This window comes from Mesoplodon mirus (genome assembly GCF_964341445.2).
Source record: "Mesoplodon mirus genome assembly, chromosome: 18".
Classification (NCBI taxonomy): domain Eukaryota; kingdom Metazoa; phylum Chordata; class Mammalia; order Artiodactyla; family Ziphiidae; genus Mesoplodon; species Mesoplodon mirus.
Window position 1 is genome coordinate 66228709 of NC_138994.1, and position 21560 is coordinate 66250268.

A 21560-nucleotide genomic window follows, 5' to 3' on the forward strand; every position below is an offset into this window, starting at 1 on the left:
TACCCACCACAGCAACATGCAGCTCTACCCACCACCAGTCCCTCCTATCAGGAAGCTTGCATAAGCCTCTTAGATAGGCTCATCCACCAGAAGGCAGACAGCAGAAGCAAGAAGAACTACAATCCTGCAGCCTGCGGAACAAAAACTACAATCACAGAAAGATAAACAAAATGAAAAGGCAGAGGATTATGTCCCAGATGAAGGAACAAGATAAAACTCTAGAAAAACAACTAAATGAAGTGGAGATAGGCAACCTTCCAGAAAAATAATTCAGAATAATGGTAGTGAAGATGATCCAGGACCTCAGAAAAAGAATGGAGGCAAGGATCAAGAAGATGCAAGAAGTGTTTAACAAAGACCTAGAAGAATTAAAGAACAAACAGAGATGAACAATACAATAACTGAAATGAAGAATCCACTAGAAGGAATCAATAGCAGAATAACTGAGGCAGAGGAGTGGATAAGTGACCTGGAAGACAGAATGGTGGAAATCACTGCTGTGGAACAGAATATGGAAAAAAGAAAGAAAAGAAATGAAGACAGCCTAAGAGACCTCTGGGACAATATTAAATGCACCAACATTGGATTATAGGGGTCCCGGAAGGAAAAGAGAGAGAGAAAGGACCCAAGAAAATATTTGAAGAGATTATAGTTGAAAACTTCCCAAACATGGGAAAGGAAATAGCCACCAAAGTCCAGGAAGCACAGAGAGTCTCAGGCAGGATAAACCCAAGGAGAAACAGGCCAAGACACATAGTAATCAAATTGACAAAAATTAAAGATGCAAAATTATTAAAAGCAACAAGGGGAAACCAACAAATAACATATAAGGGAACTCCCATAAGGTTAACAGCTGATTTCTCAGCAGAAACTCTGCAAACCAGAAGGGAGTGGCATGATATATTTAGTGATGAAAGGGAAGAACCTACAACCAAGAATACTCTACCCAGCAAGACTCTCATTCAAATTTGATGGAGAAATCAAAAGCTTTACAGACAAGCAAAAGCTAAGAGAATTCAGCACCACCAGACCAGCTTTGCAACAAATGCTAAAGGAATTCCTCTAGGCAGTGAAAAGACTAGCAACATAAAACAACCTTGTACATATATAGACTACTATATCAAAACCTCATGGGAACAGCAAACCCAGAAACTACAATAGATACACACAAAAAAAGAAAAAACAAACAAAACAACACTAAAGATGATCATCAGAAGAAAACAAAAGAGGAAGGAAAGAAAAAAGACCTACAAAAACAAACCCAAAACAATTAAGAAAATGGCAATAGGAACACACACACCAATAATTACCTTAAATGTAAATGGATTAAATGTGCCAAAAGACACAGACTGGCTGAATGGATATGAAAACAAGACCCGTATATATGCTGTCTACAAGAGACCCATTTCAGACCTAGGGACACATAGAGACTGAAAGTGAGGGGATGGAAGAAGGTATTCCATGCAAATGGAAATCAAAAGAAAGCTGGAGTAGCACTACTCATATCCAAAATAATAGACTTAAAAATAAAGACTTATAAGAGACAAAGAAGGACACTACAAAACAATCAAGGGATCAATCCAAGAAGAAGATATAGCAATTGTAAACATATATGCACCCAACATAGGAGCACTTCAATATATAAGGCAGGGCTTCCCTGGTGGCACAGTGGTTGAGAGTCCGCCTGTCGATGCAGGGGACACAGGTTCGTGCCCCGGTCCAGGAAGATCCCACAGGCCACGGAGCAGCTAGGCTCGTGAGCCATGGCCGCTGAGCCTGCGCGTCCGGAGCCTGTGCTCCGCAATGGGAGAGGCCACAACGGTGAGAGGCCCGCATACCGCAAAAAAAAAAAAAAAAAAAAAAAAAAAAATATATATATATATATATATATACATATGTAAGGCAAATACTAACAGCCATAAATGGAGTAATCGACAGTAACACAATAATAGTGGGGGACTTTAACACCCCATTTTCATCAATGGACAGATCATCCAGACAGAAAATCAATAAAGAAACACAGGCCTTAAATGACACGTTAGACCAAATGGACTTAATTGATATCTATAGAGCACTCTACCCAAAAGCAGAAGAATACACATTCTTCTCAAGTGCACACAGAACATTCTCCAAGATTGACCACGTCCTTGCCACAAAGCAAGCCTCTGTAAATTTGAGAAAATTGAAATCATATCAAGAATCTTTTCTGACCACAATTCTACGAAATTAGAAATAAGCTACAAGAACAAAAAACTATAAAAAACACAAACACGTGAAGGCTAAACAATATGCTACTAAACAACTAATGGATCACTGAAGAAATCAAAGAGGAAATCAAAAAATACCTAGAGACAAATGGAAATGAAAGCACAATGATCCAAAACCTATGGGATACAGCAAAAGCAGTTCTAAGAGGAAAGTTTATAGCAATACAGTCTTACCTCAGGAAACAAGAAAAATCTCAAATAAACAACCTAACCTTATACCTATAGCAACTAGAGAAAGAACAACAAACAAAACCGAAAGTTAGTAGAAGGAAAGAAGTCATAAAGATCAGAGCAGGAATCATAAAGATCAGATCAGAAATAAATAAATAAAGAAGACAATAGCAAAGATCAATGAAACTAAAAGCTGGTTGTTTGAAAAGATAAATAAAACTGATAAACCTTTAGCCAGACTCAAGAAAAAAGGGAGAGGACTCAAATTAACAAAATTAGAAATAAAAACAGAGAAGTGATAACTGACGCCACAGAGATACAAAGGATCATAAGAGACTACTACATGCAACAGTATGCCAATAATATGAACAACCTGGAAGAAATGGACAAATTCTTAGAAAGGTACAGTCTCCCAAGACTGATCCAGGAAGAATTAGAAAATATGAAGAGACCAATCACAAGCACTGAAATTGAAACTGTAATTAAAAAACTCCCAACAAACAAAAGTCCAGGACCTGATGGCTTCACGGGCAAAGTCTATCAAACATTTAGAGAAGACCTAACATCTATCCTTCTGAAACTCTTCCAAAAAATGGCAGAGGAAGGAAAACTCCTGAATTCATTCTATGAGGTCACCATCACCCTGATACCAAAACAAGACAAAGATACCATGAAAAGAGAAAATTACAGGCCAATATCACTGACACAAAAATCCTCAAAAAAAGAGTAGCAATTCGAATCCAACAATACATTAAAAGGATCATACACAATGATCAAGTGGGATTTATCCCAGGAATGCAAGGATTTTTCAATATCCACAAATCAATCAATGTCATACACCACACCAACAAAGTAAAGAATAAAAACCATATGATCACCTCAATAGATGCAGAAAAAACTTTTGACAAATTCAACACCGATTTATGATAAAAACTTTCCAGAAAGTGGGCATAGAGGGAACCTACCTCAACATAACAAAGGCCATATATGACAAACCCACATCAAGCATCATACTCAATGGTGAAAAGTTGAAAGCATCTCCTCTAAGATCAGGAACAAGACAAGGATGCCCACACTCACCACTTTTATTCAACATAGTTTTGGAAGTCCTAGCTATAGCAATCAGAGAAGAACAAGAAATAAAAGGAATCCAAATTGGAAAATAAGAAGTGAAAATGTCACTGTTTGCAGATGACATGATACTATACATAGAAAATCCTAAAGACATTACCAGAAAACTACTACAGTTCACCAATGAATTTGGTAAATTTGCAAGCTACAAGATTAATACACAGAAATCTGTTGCATTTCTATACACTAATAATGAAAGATCAGCAAGAGAAATTCAAGAAACAATCCCATTTACCATTGCATCAAAAAAAATAAAATACCTAGGAATAAACCTGCCTAAGGAGACAAAAGACCAGCACTCCAAAAACTATAAGATGCTGATGAAAGAAATCACAGATGACACGAACAGATGGAAAGATATACCATGTTCCTGGATTGGAAGAATCAATATTGTCAAAATGACTATACTTCCCAAGGGAATCTACAGATTAAATGCAATTCTTATCAAATTACCAACATAATTTTTCACAGAACAAGAACACAAAATGTTAAAATTTGTATGGAGACACAAAAGACCCCGAAAAGCCAAAGCAATCTTGAGAAAGAAAAATGGAGCTGGAGGAATCAGGCTCCCTGACTTCAGACTATACTAAAAAGCTATAGTCATCAAAACAGTATGGTACTGGTACAAAAACAGAACTATAGATCAATGGAGCAGGGTAGAAAGCCCAGAAATAAACCCATGCATCTACAGTCAATGAATCTATGACAAAGGAGGCAAGACTATACAATGGTCTCTTCAACAAATGGTGTTGGGAAAGCTGGACAGCTACATGTAAAAAAATGAAATTAGATCATTCTTTAACACTATACACAAAAATAATCTCAAAAGGTTTTAAAGGCCTAAATGTGAGACTGGACACTATAAAACTCCTAGAGGAAAACATAGGCAGAACACTCTCTGACATAAATCGCAGCAATATATTTTCCAATCTGTCTCCCTGAGAAAGGGAAATAAGAACAAAAATAAACAAATGGCACCTAATTAAACTCAAAATCTTTTTCTCAGCAAAGGAAACCATAAACAAAACGAAAAGACAACCCACAGACTGGGAGAAAATACTTGCAAATGATGTGACTGACAAGGGATTAGACTCCAAAATATATAAACAGCTCATGTGGCTTAATATCATCAAAACAAACAACCCAATCAAAAAATGGGCAAAGACCTAAACAGATATTTGTCCAAGGAAGACATACGAATGGCCAAGAGGCACATGAAAACATGTTCAACATCACTAATGATTAGAGAAATGCAAATCAAAACTACAGTGAGATATCACCTCACACCAGTCAAAGTGGCTATCATCAAAAATCCACAAACAATAAATGCTGGAGAGGGTGTGGAGAGAAGGGAACCCTCCTACACTGCCGGTGGGAATGTAAAATGGTACAGCCACTATAGAGAACATTATGGAGGTTCCTTAAAAAACTAATAATAGGGCTTCCCTGGTGGCGCAGTGGTTGAGAGTCCACCTGCCGATGCAGGGGACACGGGTTCATGCCCCGGTCCGGGAAGATCCCACATGCCGCGGAGCGGCTAGGCCCGTGAGCCATGGCTGCTGAGCCTGCGCATCCGGAGCCTGTGCTCCGCAACGGGAGAGGCCACAACAGTGAGAGGTCGGTGTACCGCAAAAAAAAAACCCCAAAAAACTAAAAATAGAGCTAATATATGACCCTGCAATCCCACTCCTGAGCAAATATCTGGAGAAAAACATGGTCAGAAAGGATATATGCACCCCGATGTTCATTGCAGTACTGTTTACAATAGCCAAGACATGGAAGCAACCTACATGTCCATCAACAGAGGAATGGATAAAGAAGATGTGGTACATATATACAATGGAATATTACTCAGTCATAAAAAAGAATGAAATAATGCCATTTGCAGCAACATGGATGGACATAGAGATTGTCATACTGAGTGAAGTAAGTCAGAAAGAGAAAGAGAAATATCTTATGATATTGCTTATTTGTGGAATCTAAAAAGAAATGATACAAATGAACATATTTACAAAACAGAAACGGACTCATAAACTTAGAGAATGAACTTATGGTTACAGGGGAGAAGGGTGGAGGGAAGTTATAGTTTAGGGGTTTGGGACTGACATGTACACACTGCCATATTTAAAGCACAGAGAACTCTGCTCAATGTTATGTGGCAGCCTGGATGGGAGGGGAGTCTGGGGGAGAATGGATACATGTACTTGTAGGGCTAAGTCGCTTTGCTGTGCACCTGAAACTATCACAACGTTGTTAATCGGTTATACTCCAATATAAAATAAAAAGTTTAAAAAAAAAAGTAAAATTTGAGATTATTCTTCCTTAGCTTAATGCATGCTTAAATGTTTCTGTCTTAGTAGTCAAAATGTTAATTCTTTCTACTTCCCAGATGTATACACCATCACAATAAAAAAATTAAAAACTTACTGATGATATAGGAAAACACACCTCATCACTAGTGGTTTTGTCTTTTAGGTGAAGGGTTATTTTTATTTTCATTTTTACCTTATAACAGTCTCCTCCAGGAATGATTTCCTGAATATATACCAAGGGCCCTTCATTCCGGTTAATTCCTCCTAGGATCTTCAGACCAAGGCCTGTCTCCTTGGTAACTGTAATCATCTGAAAGGCAGGATCCCTAAGATAAAGTAAAGTAGCATGCACAGGTTAGCCTAGAGATGGGTACCTACTTTTTCTTTAAACTGTTTGGTAAATCAAATTCTTAGAACTAGACAACTCAGAGTACTCAGTACACACTAACAACAGCATTTTAAAAAGTATGATCATACAAAAGCAATCAAATGAATTTTTTTAGCTCTAATTTTAGTTTTTCTATAAAACAGCCAAACAGTACAAGAAATTACTGCAATAATGCTTATTTCTTTGGAGTAGAAGAAAAATACTTTAAAAATATTATTTAAACAACTTTAAAGATTTATTAAAGGTGACTGAAGAGACTTAGTTTTAACTGATTTTTTTTGACTACACTGAAGGATTCCAAAACAAAATACTTTAATGAATTAGGTAAGTGACTTTAAAAGACATGTTTTTGGCCATTTAAAGCAAAATAAATATGACCTTCATTTGAATCTCAAAAAAAAAAAAAACACAGTTTATCTTTTTAATTTAGAAAGAGTATTTTCCTGGGACAAATCACTTGCTCCAGCTGCAATTTCTGCCAGACTTAAAAGTGATGCCATTAGAAAAGACGGAACTGTTAAAAGAGTTCTGCAAGAGGTACTCTCCCCCCTTCCCCTCAGTTGTGTTTCTAAATAGTGGTCAGAGCAGACACTTTTACTGGTCCAAGAGAACTTGAATAAAGCATGAAATGAAGCTCAGGGCTATCTGCTTATGGTGTAGTGGGTGTTGTGCTAAGCAATATACATACATTAGGCCGTTCAACAAATATTTATAAAATTCCTATGATTATTACCCTCATTTTTCTAAAAGAACCCAAATCTGGGCAGGTTAACTTGGTGGCCCAAGGTTACGAAGCTGGAGAACAGCAATGTGAGGGCAGTCTGTCTAACTCCAGAGGCAAAGTATGGTCTAAGGTCTACTTCACTGGTGCATTAAAGCCATTGTTGAATATAGGACTTCCAGCTGTCTTCAAATGTGCCAAAACACAGAAACTGCTGTTTAAAAAGAGTTACTTCATATCTTACATATGATTATAGCTTTAAAAAAATTTTCTTAACTTCTGCCATAGAAGTTCTGACTATATCTTTAAGAAGACTTGTATTCAAAAGTTAAATCATAAAAAAGTAGAATGAAAGAAATTAAAATTTTAAAGAACTTACAAAACTTCCTGTTTTTGAATATTTTGCCCTTTATATAGCACATCCTTTAGGGTTGCATTATATTGAATTCAGCTCTAGAGTTGGAGGGCCTATCTGGGGTTACTAGGGTAATAGTCAATTAGCTAGGGAAAAAAGGCAGAAAATGTTCTCCTGTCAGATTTCAGAACCTCAGTCCATTCTTGACAGGAGATTTAGACTGCAAGGACGTAAAGGGGTGAAGCCTAGAAAAGGGCAAGATGAAGAAAGGGGACAAAGGTCCTCATTAAGCACCTCCAATAACCTCTTAAACACTCTAAATGTCAATTTCCTTCAATGGGGACACACACGATCTCCCGCATATGTTATTATTTCAGTAAAGGATCCCTCCTTTTCTAAGCCCAACACAGAGTATCTATTATTAACACAGCAGTGTATTTACTTGCTAGGACCTTACTTTAAAATTCCCTCATTGTTAAGAATTTATATTACTTCTTTTTTTGGGGGCTATTAAAAATAGTTCTGCTGCTCAACTTTAATCATAGTAAGAGAATTACAAGTAAAAACCAGGCAGAGACACTGCTTTTCACCTATCAGATCAACGTAAATTTAGAACTTTCACAATATAAGACAAGGCTTTAGGAAAGAGGTACTCTTTTACACTGTTGGTGGTAATGCAAAATGGCATAACCCCTAAAGAGGGGATTTGGTAGTCTCTAACTTTACCTTCTGATCCAACAATCCCCTTTCTAGGAACCTTTCCCAAAGATACTCTGGCAAGAAATACAAATGACTTGTATACTAGGTTCGTCATTTGGCATAATTTGTGATAACCAAAATTAGCAAACAATTCAAATGTCCATCAATAAGGTACTGGATGAATAAACTATGGTATATTAAGAACAGAATACTTGGGCCTCCCTGGTGGCGCAGTGGTTGAGAGTCCGCCTGCCGATGCAGGGGACGCGGGTTCGTGCCCCGGTCTGGGAGGATCCCACGTGCCGCGGAGCAGCTGGGCCCCGTGAGCCATGGCCGCTGAGCCTGCGCGTCCGGAGCCTGTGCTCCGCAACGGGAGAGGCCACAACAGTGAGAGGCCCGCGTACCGCAAAAAAAATAAAATAAATAAAATAAAATAAAAGAACAGAATACTATACAGTTACAACAAGGTACAAGGAAGATCTTTATAAATTGATATGAAGTGATCACAAGGATATAATTATAATTATAAAAAGTCTGGTCAAAACACTATATATAATATGCTACCTTTTTGTTAAGAATGCACTGGCAAGTGGAGGCTGGGAGCTGGATGCTGGGTGTTTGGGGACATTTTGCCTTGGTCACATGCTACTTCCTCATGAACTTGATTTTGCCCTAAGTAGTTGGATAAAACTCTGTGCTGTCACACAGAGTAAAACTGTTCAACATCAATGCATGGAGCTCTGTAGACAGAGCTCTTCACCTACCACACAGCTGGGCCTGGCTTATATCCTTATGAGACTGGAGCTTTCCAGTGCTCCCAGGAGGAGGCATCAGAGAAAGATACCCTGAGTTTAACTAACCTGACACCCTTCTGCAGGGAAGATCTTCAAACCTGAGTCAAAGTGCTGGTGTACACTTGTTTACTATGTAAGCAAGAGTAGAAAAATGTCTATACAGTGGAACTATATACAGAATAAATAATAGCTTTGAGAAAAAATATAATTATATACACACACATATATATATAACATGCATATATATTTATATGGATATGTATTTGCTTATGCAAAAAGAAACACTGAAAAACAACTAAGAATAAAGATGGCTATTTATAGGAGGAATGAAGGCACAGAGTGGAAGACAAGTCTGAAAGCAGGACTTCTCCAAATATACCTTGTTATATGTGTGTTACATGTTTGCAAAACGGCCACCAATTCTTCCCATCTCTGTCTGCATGCCCCCAGGAATGTGACTTTACCGTTCCTTCCGTTAAAAAGTAAAGTCTGTAACTCTAGACCTTGAATTTGGACTTAGTTATCTCAATTGCTTTAGCCAATGGTGCATAAGCAAATGCGAGGTAAACAGACATTTGAAAAACACTTATGTTTCTTGCTGGGAACCATTCTGTCACCACGTGAAAAAGTCTGAGCTAGCTGCCTGGAAGATGAGAGGCCAGGCTGAAAGAGACTTCAGCTATCCAGCCTTCCTAGATGAGGCCCCAGAACATGTCAGTGAGGCCACCCTACGTGATCTGGTGCAGCCCAGAAGAACTGCTCACAGAATCATGAGGAAGAATAAATGCTTGTTTGTTTTAAGGTACTTTGAGCTGCTTTGTTAGTCAGCAAATGTTAACCTTAACATTATGTTATTTTTATACTGGAATTATAAAATATTTTAGGTATTCAAAAATCAGATCAAATTTTTAAAAAGCAGTCTATATAAATAATTCTAAAAGAGAATGCATAATTTGTCCTTTACGCTGATTTACATAGAAAGCTGTGATCAACCTTTTCATTACCACTATCTTAGACCACAGGTAGGTAGCTGTAAAAAACTTTCCACCAAATGTTCATTAATATTCTACATATTTTAAACTATGATAGTTTAAAACATATTAAATTTAATTTAGCAATTACTTTTCAAGTAGACCGGATGATACTACGGCAGATGTATTTTTATTCATGGTTTCACCACTACTGTAGCCTTGGATCTAACAGCTGTATAAATGAAGATCTTGACGAAGAGTCTATAAATTCTTCTTTTCCTGGAGAAGTAGAAAATAAACTGTCATAACTTAGAACAGTCAAAGTTGATTTTAACTGTGCATAAAAACATTACATATACTTGGCATGTAAACAATATGTGCCTGTGTATAGATGATAGATGTATTTTATATATGTTGGGCTATGGCATTTTAGTCATTGCTGATAATATCTGAGAAATTTAAAGGCAGTTCTGTAGACAGGAAGCTAGATAGAGCTATAGGACTATATCTATATCTATATCTATATCATTATCAATATCTATAGCTATATAAAAATCTGTATATTCTAGCAGAAGTGAAGAATAGAGTTAAGCTTTAGGTAACTATTATAGCTTCCACCGTTAATAAGCTTAAAAACCACATAATACTAAAAGACTGAGGAAAATGTCTCTTGTGAGCACAAGGCTAGGATTTTACAGTCAGAATGTCTGCAAAATAATTATACTTTGAAGAAAACACAAATTCCTACTGTCTCACCAACTATCTTGAGGGGCCTCCTGCAGATCCTATATTACTCTGACTCATATTACTCCATGAGCTTCTCAAATATTTTCCTATAAAAAGAAAAAAATATTATTTTAATGTCTCACATAGCTCCACTGTGAAAATTATAGAGAATAGTGCAGTTTCATTTCATTTAAAAACTGTATTGGAACAGATTTACCACTTCTGTAGAAGAAACATAAAGTATAGAAACCTGAAGTTGAAAAAGACCTTATTAGAGTCATTTAGCACAGCTCTCTCATTAAAGAAATGAGTAGCTAGATTCAGAGAGATTATATACTTTCCCTATACAAATGAGAAATAGTCAATGGTTTTTTTTTCCCAACTAGAACTCAGGCTTCAGAGCCCACAGCATGGAACTTGACATCACACAGACCTGGATTCCAATTTGAGCTTCCAGGCTTCTCCAAGCATCAGTTTCTTCGAAGGTACAGTAGGTAGTAGTGATGGTTTTACAAAGGGATACACATATCAAAACTTACCAAACTGTCTCACTATAAATATGTGCTGTTTGTTATAAATCAATTATACCCTAGTGAAGTTAAATTTTTTTTAAATCCAATTTTCAGTTAAAAATGGCAGCTTGACCTTGGCATGTATCTTCTTTTCCTCCAAGAGCCCACTAATATAAGAGTAAAGGGTTACAAACAGTATAAACTCATAATGTTAGAGAAAAAAATGAAAGAAGAACCATGAGATGAAAAATTTCAATAAATTTCTGGAAGACAAAAAATAGATGGTAGGGTGATAATTGATAAAGGAGGCCTGAAGAAGCTGAAAGCTAGGGAAAGGCTTTGTAAACACTTTTAAATTTGAGCACACATATAGAAAATGGTAATACTTGTATGGTGTACTGGGGTAAACAGAGGTGGCAGGCTATACCTCTAAGAAGCTGAGGGGCAATCACTAACTCAGCACTCCATAATTGATTCATGGCAAAATTCTGGCCTAAAAAACAGCTAGAGATGTTGAGGAACATATCTTATAGAATCCCAGAGAGGTTGGGGACTCAGGAACCCAAAGTACTAGGGACAGTGAAACTGAGGTGGATAACTAAAATCAAGGGGATTATCCCATCTCTTCTCCAACTACTTATGTGAAAGAAATCCTAGATTCTTCTGTCAATAAATTAAATGGACTCTGAAGAAAGAGCCAACAACCGTCTGGGATCCTAACACAGAATTGTATCACTGGTCTGGGTGTTAAAAACCTGCTTCAACTTTCATAGCCCCTGTGGTAGCAAGCAACAGAAACAGTGGGAGCACACAGATCAGCAGTAGCAGGGAAATGAAGCCACCAAGCGCTGTCAGCAGCAAAAGTCCGATGGCCAGGAAGCAAGAAGGTTACTCAGTACCCCACGGGGGAAGTAGGGGAAACTTGAGGGAAGAGCTTACAATCCTAGGGCTTGACAGAGTAATGACTCAGAGTCAAGAGCTGCTGCAGTGGTCCACAAGACTAATGCAGCGGTAGAAGAGAGTTCAATTCTAAAAGTAAGTTTTTATAAGTTCATTATAGACTGCTTTAATAATATAGCAGAATGGAGCAGATTCCCAAACCTTCAGTGAGGAAGTTTTGATATAACAATAATAATAGCAACTACCATCTATTGGCACCATGTGTCACACACTGTGCCAAGTATTTCAAATGTATTTATCTTATTTAATATCATGAAAAATGCATTAGCTTTAAGTAAAAAAAAAGCTGAGTTCAAATGCCAATACCGCTATATGCTAGCCATACAGCCTAACCTCCTGGCGTCTCTTCATATTAAGGTAGGAATAATAACACCTAGCTAAAAGGGTTGCCATGAGGATTAAAGGAGATGTAAAAAATTGGGCTGTCTTCACAGTGTTACCAAAGTGAGTAAGATCCCCATGCAGTAGTGATTTGTCTTAGCTGGGCGCTGGGTCCCCAGGTCATGGAACATATACAAGTATAATGGATGTGTCATTGTTAAATTCTATAATAGATTCCACAGAGTGTCATTTATTTTTTTTTCTACTTCAAACTATTAAAATGAAATTTCAGTTTTTAAATTATTTCATTCACCTAACATACCTGTCATTGTCCTAAGTGCTGGAGGTGAGATAAAAAGAAAAGAGTCTATCCCCAGAGACGGTCAAATAAACAGACATCAGGAGCGTGCTAAGTGCTCTGACAGTGGTATTCACAGGGTGCTGGGGGCATGGAGGAAGGCCGCCTAACCCAGAATGGAGGAGTCGTCATGAAACAGCAACACAGCCAGGCATCATACTAGAGGATTTTATCCTCAGAGGAGCCCCAAAAGGCAGGTATTAACCCATTTTACATAAGAGAAAATCAGTTAATGGAGAAGCTATGTGACTTGTCCATGGCCACAGTGCTAAACAGTTATAAAGTGGAATTTGATTCCAGTTCTGCCTGGCTTCAAACACAAGCTTTTTCTGCTACAGGATGCTGGAAAATTAATTTATGTGGAAAAATGTCATCCTCCAACAAAGTAGGATAAGAGGGTGTTAATTAATGTAGTAATATGCTGTCTCTCTTCTATGATACTCTTTCTTTTTTTTGGGCTGTGTCACGCAGCATGCAGGATCTTGATCTTAGTGCCCCAACCAGGGATTGAACCCGTGCCCCCTGCAGTGGAAGCATGGAGACTTAACCACTGGACCGCCAGGGAAGTCCCTATGAAGATGATACTACTGATTAAACTTCTTTACAATAATGAAATGAGTTTAATCTTATCCATCCAAACATCAGGCTTTTTTTTTTCTCTCCACATGAACAAGGTATCCATTGTCATATCCTTAAAAATCATAAAATGCCTTTTCCTTCCCTCTCCTTTGCTTGTTTCCTACTCTCCCCTTTATACAAGCGAGCAAGGCCCTCAACTGATAGGAGTTCTAGGAATGTTACACATCCACCCCAACCCCCCAACTTCACAGTACTAATGAATGACACAAAGAAAATATTCTATTCTTTTATTAAAAATACGACCATTCAGGGAAAATATTTTGTTTTTCTAGATTGCTGACTCATAGAGGGAAAAGGTTAGGTCAGCAAAAACAGAGACAGTGGAACACTGGGGGAAAATATCTTGTTTTATAAGCTGACTCTATTCTGGAAAACTTAAATTAGAGCTTTACTTTGATACACAACTCTCTTATGATTGCATTAGAAGTTTTCATTCCATACAATTAAAAATCTCATCAGATAAAAATCTGCCTATCATGCACATGATGTCTGAATAACAGACTTAATAATTTATATTCTCAGAGACATGACATTTAGTATTTTCTAAAACTAGTTCTTTTTACCAGACCAAAAATAGAGAATATAAAAGGGAAAGGGACAAAAACATCTGACAGAAATGATGGTAAGTGTTAACTTGATTAAACTATAATAATGCCATATGAAATATTATATTTTTAAAATTTAAATAATAGTTAATACATTCCAATGTGGTTATATATTATGGATGCATATCTCTGTCCTATCCAGCTCCACACCATTTCCACACTTAGGTACCCACTGTTTTAGTCTCTTGTGAATCCTTTTAGTTCTTTTACATACAAATAAACAAATATAAGTAAATATTCTGATTCCTTGACATTTTTTTGATGCAGAAAGTAGCTACAATCAGGCACAAAGCACCCAGCTGTTCAGGTTGTACACTGTACAATCCAGAGGGTATGGGTCATACAGACTCTGATGTGAACAGGTACTCTGGAGTGTGTGGTAGCCCTGCATACTATATGCACTACTGTGCAACCTGTTTCTTTTTTTCTTTAACTTAATATATAACTTGGAATTCTTTTCATATTTTTACATAGCATACTAATTTATTTTCACAACTGTATCATATTCCATTTTATGGATGGACCATATTTATTTATTCCCTTACTGATAGATATTTAAATTGTTTCAATTTTTTTGCTATTGCTATAATGAAATCTTTATATATAGGTCACATTACACATTTACAAATCTATCTGTAAGATAAATTTACAAAAATCAGAGTTTATACAAACTTGCTATTTTGACAGAAAATGTCAAACTGCTCTCCATCAGGGTTGTACTATTTACCATTCCATCAATAATAGTGCCTCCATCAATAATAGTGCCTGGTATTCCAAATCCTCACCAACATGGTATACTACATTACTTGGATTTTGACAGTCATATTGATGAAAATGGTATCTTAATGTAGTCTGAGTGAGGCTGAGCATTTTTTTTTAATGCTTTCAGAAACTTTTATGTGAATTGTGTTTTCCTATCTTTTGCCAATTTTCCTATTCATTGTTAGCTTTTTACTGTCTACTTTCTAGTTCTTAAATCCTAGGGAGATTATTCCTCTGTCTGCACTAAGAATTGCAAGTATATATTCCTCCTTTTGTTCTTAGATTTTTTTTTTTTTGGTTATGCAAAAGTTTGTGGCTAAATTTATCTTTTCTTTTATGATTTTTGGTTTAAGTCAAATGAAAGTCCTTGCCCACTCCACAAAGTTACAAAGAACTCTCATATTTTCTTACAGTTTCATTCTAAAATCTTTGATCCATTTGGAAACCACCTACAGTATAAGGTATAGATCCAACTCTTATTTTCGCCCCCAAGAAGATCACTCAGTTGTCTCAATCACATTTATTAAATGTGATTTGAGATGCAACCTTTATCATACACCAGATCTCATAAGTACTTGGGTCTACTACTGTACTTTTTTATTCTGGCCCATTTGTTATTCTACGTATTCATGTACCAACACTATTTTATTTTAATCATAGAAGCTTTATAATATGTTTTCATATCTGGTAAGGACAAAACCCCCCTCACTGCTCTTTTTTCAGCCAAGTTTCCCTGGCTATTTTTGGTTATTTTTACACATGAACATCTAAATCTCCTTGTTTTTTTTTTTTTTTTTTTTTTAAAAAAGCTAATTGTTGGGAATCACGTTAAATTTACAAATTGATTGAGGAAGCTCTGGTATCTATCTTTTTGATTTTTCCTGTCACAGTACTTGGTATATCTTTCCTTTTGCTCAAGTCTTCTTTTGTGACCTTCTGCAGTGTTTTAAAGTGTCTTCATATGGGTCTTGCACATTTCTTATTTATTTAATTCCTAAGCATTTTGATATTTTTTCTATTAACTTAATGCCTTTTAAAACACTTATTATTTTGTAAAGGATAAAAACTGTTTTGGGAAAGCTTAGTAAAATCTTCTAGAAAACAACCTCTTTCACCCCAAGTTCTATCACATGACTTAATGTCTTTATCTTTTAGTGTTACTAGTAAACTAGTTGAAGGAAAAACAGGCCCGATTCATATATTAGATTTTAGTTGAAAATTGTGTAACTGCAATATGTTCGTTTATATCCAAGTGCATCTTAGTTAACACTTCAGTACATATACACATACTCACAGCTTATAGACAATTAATTAATTAGAAGACTTACTGAGTTATCTTTACAAAGATTAAAATAATAACTCTAGAATAGACTCATAAGAGCTTTATAATCAAGAACCTAATTCTCATCCTCCCTTGACAAAGTATTTTTATATCTACTTCAAAGTTCTTAACAAGCTATGTTGCCAAGGAACTCTAGTGTCTTTTAGGAACTCTAGTGTCTTTTAGTTGTTCCTCTAAGGTGAAATGGTAAACAGAAGAGACAAAGGACAGGTGTTGTAACAATGGAGGAGAGATTTATTGGCTTAATACTAAACCCAAACAGTCTCTCCCTTCTCCCTCCTCTTCCACCTCCTCCATCATCATCATCATCATCATCATCATCATCATTCCCATCATCATCTTAAAAAGCACATGAGAAAGGTGCTTTGTCAGAAGCTATCGAGTCATATACATCTAAATGTCTTTGAAGACTCACCAGATTATTTCACTCAAGTGACTGGGGATCTTTAGTTCATCACTGAGTGTGACAGCTTATGCTTATGTCATTAGAAAGGGGGAAAAAAAGGAAAAAAGGAGAACAAGGAGGCTTTTTCTTAGGAAACAGTGAAATTTTACATTAAGGTCATTTTAAGGGAGAAGGAGGGCTACCCAATAAGTTATCTGTCTGGATTCTGTGACTGACAAATTAGAAATGCCTCCTATTTATAAATTCACTGGAACTAATATTAAAAATGTCAATATCGCTTATTGTAAAGTTAGACCTATAGATTCAGTATTATACTTGAAGAAACACACATATAAGAAAATGACAATGTTTAGGAACTGTGACAACTTGTACACCTTATGACAGCAGAAATTCTTCAAGACAGCATTAGCTATTTATATAATCCTAGGGTTGTTTAAGAACGTGGGCAAAAATCAGGAATGCCTCCCTTCCCTGTGCTAGACTTTAACTGATCTTTTAAAATGGCATGAAAGTTTCAGGAAATCAAGATATAAAAAATCGGTCAAAGGGTTATTTTACTATCTCCTCGATTCTGTACTCAAAGGCAATATTCCCCCAGGTGGTACATTTTTTGCTTAGATTTTCAAGAATCTAAGCAGGTCAGGAATGCTACTCATTTGTCCTGGAGGTGGATGAATAGCATCTGCTTGTAACCCACAGCACAACCCAGTGGGAAACAACAGAAAACTGCTTCAAAGAAGGAGTCCTGGGCTTCTTTTTTTTTTTTTTTTCTGGGCTTCTTGAAAGCTCTTCATCAGACCAACAGCTCACTCGCTGCTCTCACAAGTCTCCTTAGACTACCTGACTGCCTTCTGCTTGCCAATCCCTGGCTCAGTACAATCATGTGCATGCACTGTGCTAAATGCTTATGATATTATGCCCAAAAAGCCAAGGCCTCTGCTTTTATGGCATCTACATGCTAGCGCTGGGAGAAAAATAACAAAAACGGAAACAACATGAACTAGATTTCAGATCCTGAAAGGTGATATGATCATATGCGACTGGACAAAGGAGAGCTAATTTAGATTGGGTACTAGAGTTCCATCTAAGATCCAAATAATAGGTCAGCCAGGAGAAAAACTGAGGGACCAAGTATTCCAGGCAGAGAACGTCTCAAGGCAGCAAAAAATTTGGGATGTTTACAGAACAAAAAAAGTGTCACTGGAGCATGATGAATGGGGAGAGAGAGGAGATGAAGTTAGAGAGAAGTAGGCAGGGTCTAGAGTACTTAGAGTCTTAGGAGTCACGTAAGAAATAGGAATTTTTGCTTGATCTTATTTCGTACAACCTGACTGTTCTCAGGAGATCTGAATTTGCCTTTTGCCTTATCTCTTATCTTTAACTTCTGCTTATTCTAGGTAGGCTGACTATAGCCTAGCCTGAATTATGCCAGAATGTCAGTCAGTTCATTTGGGATAGAATCAGTTGGGGGAAGGGGGCAGTACAAAATGAAAATGCGAAGCCCCTTGTTAAAAAAAAAATTATTAACAATTTCAAGAAAGTGACAACAGAGCATTAAACCAAGTACAGGGTCCAACTAAGTGAGCAAGGCCTGTGTGACTGACTGCACAGGTCACATACCGATGAAGCTGGTCCTGATCTTGATAAATGTTACTTGAAAAAAATAAATGCCTTCTACTGATGAATAATTTCTGTTTTCATTTCACCTTATCCGTCAGTCACATAAACTTATTCAAGATCTTTTAAATGGAGTAGCCTCTCAAACATGTGGTTTAAAGGAAGCTGCCAGGCTATATGGGAAAAGAATCAAAAAAAGAGTGGACATATGTATATGTGTATGTATAACAGATTCACTTTGCTGTACACCTGAAACTAACACATTGTAAATCAACTACACTCCAATAAAAATTAAATCTGCAAATATTTCCACATTTTTAAAGTGGATTCTACATGATGATAATTTAATATAAACAACTACTTTTTTGTTTTTATATCAAAAAAAATAAAGGAAGCTGCACGGAAATAAAAAAAACTAGGATATCAAGACTTACTGCAGCAACTTCATGCCATTATTGTGTACTAATTGGAAAACAGTGATTAGCCAGTCTATTCTCAGGCAAACTACAATTCATTTGTTCTTACTATTTACTCAAACGTATTACTCTTCCTCTTTTAGGTAGAAGGAAGGTACTGCAATAAATACCTACCAAATAAACAGTTGTTAGTACTGTTGGAATAATTGTTAGGTACTTCAAATTGCCAAATGGATCTAAATGGCTTTATTAGGCAGCCAGCTAAGAAATACAGCTCAGTGGCTAACATATTAAGATTTACAGTGCAATGTCCTTAACTTATGCATTAAAAATACTAAAAAATGTAATTATAAACCAAATTTTTTTTATTTTTGGCCATGCCGTGCAGCTTGCAATATCTTAGTTCCAAGATCGGGGATAGAACCCATGCCACCTGCAGTGGAAGCACTGAGTCCTAACCACTGGACCACCAGGGAACTCCCACAAACCAAATTTTAAAAACAACACGTCTTTATAATCCTTAAGTCAGAAAGCCTGAAAACCAATAATCAGATAAGAAAACATTGTGACCATCAGTGTTTTTTTTTCCATTTTTCCTTCTTTTCCCACCTTCCCCCATTTCTCTCACCTCCATCCCCCAAAATGGTTTGTATGAAAAATAACAACGTATTTTACCTACTATGTAAAATTGAACATGATCATAGCTAACTAAAAAGAGTTCACAAGGTTCAATTATTTACTGCTAAAAATGATATTACAAATAAAAGATGCTGAGTCTGAAACGTCAGTCCAGCCCCTGATGTTTTACGTTTGTAATCAACATCTCTACTTGCAGGACAGGGTTGTACTAGCCTTGCCTGAGTTGCTCCCATTCCATTCATGGTAGAACCCATTACTTAGCATTAGTTACCATAATGATTTATGCAACATCACAAGCACACTCAGACTCACAAGAACTGCAGCCAACACTGCTCTATTGCTATCGAGATTACCGTACCTTGGAAAAGAGTAATTTCATTTGCAATTACACAACAAAATAAAAGTACAAAACAAAGACACTATTAGTGACATATTTATGCTGCTACCTCTTGCTACATGGAAGGGTTGCCTGGAAAAAAAGAATAGTCAAAGGGAATGTTTTGTTGGTTTCAGTGACATTAACATTTGCACAGGGTTTGAGCCTATGCTGTAAGGAATTTAAAATATGACAGGTCTTGTCCTGAAAGAGATGACAATCTGGTATAAGAACTAAGGTAGATACAGATGAAAAAAATTTTCAAACATTCTCATAACATAGGAATAAGTCTGTAGAATCAGAGAACCTTGAAATGTTCGTGTCAAAGTAGAAAAGTCATGAGGACACGGGGAGGGGGAAGGGTACGCTGGGACAAAGTGAGAGAGTGGCATGGACATATATACGCTACCAAGTGTAAAACAGCTAGTGGGAAGCAGCCGCACAGCACAGGGAGATCAGCTCGGTGCTGGGTCCACCTAGAGGGCTGGGATAGGGAGGGTGGGAGGGAGACGCAAGAGGGAGGAGATATGGGGATATATGTATATGTATAACTGATTCACTCTGTTATAAAGCAGAAACTAACACACCAAAAAAAAAAAAAAGTAGAAAAGTCAGAAGATACTTTTTTTTTCTTTTTCTTTTTTTGGTTTCTAATTTTCTGGCCCTGTGACAACAGTTACTCTCTCAAGGTGACCCTCATCACTCACCTGCACTACAGCAACTGCCTCCTAACTGTTCTATTTTCTTTTTTGCTCCCTTCCCTTTTCCACACCATCACCAATATCTTTTAAAAAATGTGAATCAGATATCACCTGTATGCTTCGTATGATTTTCAGAATAAAATACAAACCCTTGGACCTGGCTTATAAGGCTCTGTATTATCTGGCCCCAGTATACCTGCTCTGACCCATTTCCTACCACTTTTCTCCCTGCTCACAAGGCTAGGGAGAGATGGCCTCCTTTTTGTTCTTCAGTGGTCAGTAGCTCTTTCTTGCCTAGGGGTCTTGGCATGACTTGGACTTGTCATTGTGTCGTTTGCTCCTTATCAGCACTCAGGACTAGGCTCAAATGTCACATCCTCAGAAAGACCTTACTTCACCTCCCTTCATCTTGACTTTCAATCACACTGTACTGTCATCTCAAATTCCCTTATTTATGTGTCTGTTACTTGCTTTTCTCCGGAGTCCCTCAGTAGAAAGGACACACTCCATAACTGAACTGATCTTCTTTGACTTCCTCTGTGCTGTAGGCCCAGTAGGTTGAACAATGTCTGGCCCACAAGAGAGCACGGTAAATAAAATGTTGAATGACAAAGTCATTTAACTTCGCAGGACTTCAGCTTCGTCATCCATGAAGTGGGGATAATTATACCTGCTCTGGACATTAGCAATAAAGAGTAATGTTTACTAAATGTTTACACTGTGAAAATTACTTACATGCATATTCTCATTTACTGTTATGATTCGTATTTTACAAGTAAGGCCGTTAAGTTTTAAAAAGACCAAATAACCTAAGGACCCACGGCCATAGTGAGGATCCGGGTATGAATGTAGACCTGCTGTAGCCTCAGAATCTGAGCTCTTAACCTCTACTTTATAGTTCCTTGGAAGATGCTTTCTTCCATTACAGCAAAATTGCCTATGCCATCCGCCCCACGCAGGTCCTAGTTTGTCCTGTAGCACAACTGAAGAAAGCTATTACATCCCCCATGCGTTTCTTTTCCAAGATGAACATCCCCATTTCCTTCAATCTTTCCTTAAATGATCCTCATAGCCTGGTCACTATCGTCTCAAAAAACCAGTCTGACAACCTCTCTCCCGCCCTAGAACTGGTTAATTTTCACTGGGCAAATGGTTAAAGGACATAAGAGCAGTAGAAGCCGATTCCCAGGGGCTGGGAAAATGTAGATGTTCAAGTGTTCGAGTGGGCTGTGGTTAAAACAGGAAGACTTCCTGGGAGAGGTGATCCTCGAGCCGGAGTTCAGGGCAGTAACAGCGGATCGGCGGCCACAGTACCCCAGTCAAAGGACCGCGCGGGACAGCGGCCGCTGGGGTCCGCCGGGTCTAGAC

The 21560-nt window shown here is 37.3% G+C and overlaps 1 protein-coding gene across 2 annotated transcripts in view; it reads right to left on the reverse strand.

Annotated features, from left to right (window-relative positions):
• STXBP4 (syntaxin binding protein 4) overlaps window positions 1–21560 on the reverse strand; it is a 172280-nt gene that overhangs the window by 150419 nt on the left and 301 nt on the right. The window contains exons 2-4 of one of the 2 annotated variants that reach the window (XM_082603575.1): window positions 10569–10645; window positions 9964–10091; window positions 6078–6210 (exon numbers count right to left, since the gene is read on the reverse strand). In XM_082603575.1, the coding sequence (XP_082459701.1) occupies window positions 6078–6210; window positions 9964–10010 (180 nt within the window). In that variant the 5' untranslated portion in view covers window positions 10011–10091; window positions 10569–10645. The remainder of the gene's footprint in view (window positions 1–6077; window positions 6211–9963; window positions 10092–10568; window positions 10646–21560) is intronic. The other variant, XM_082603574.1, reaches the window with a different exon arrangement.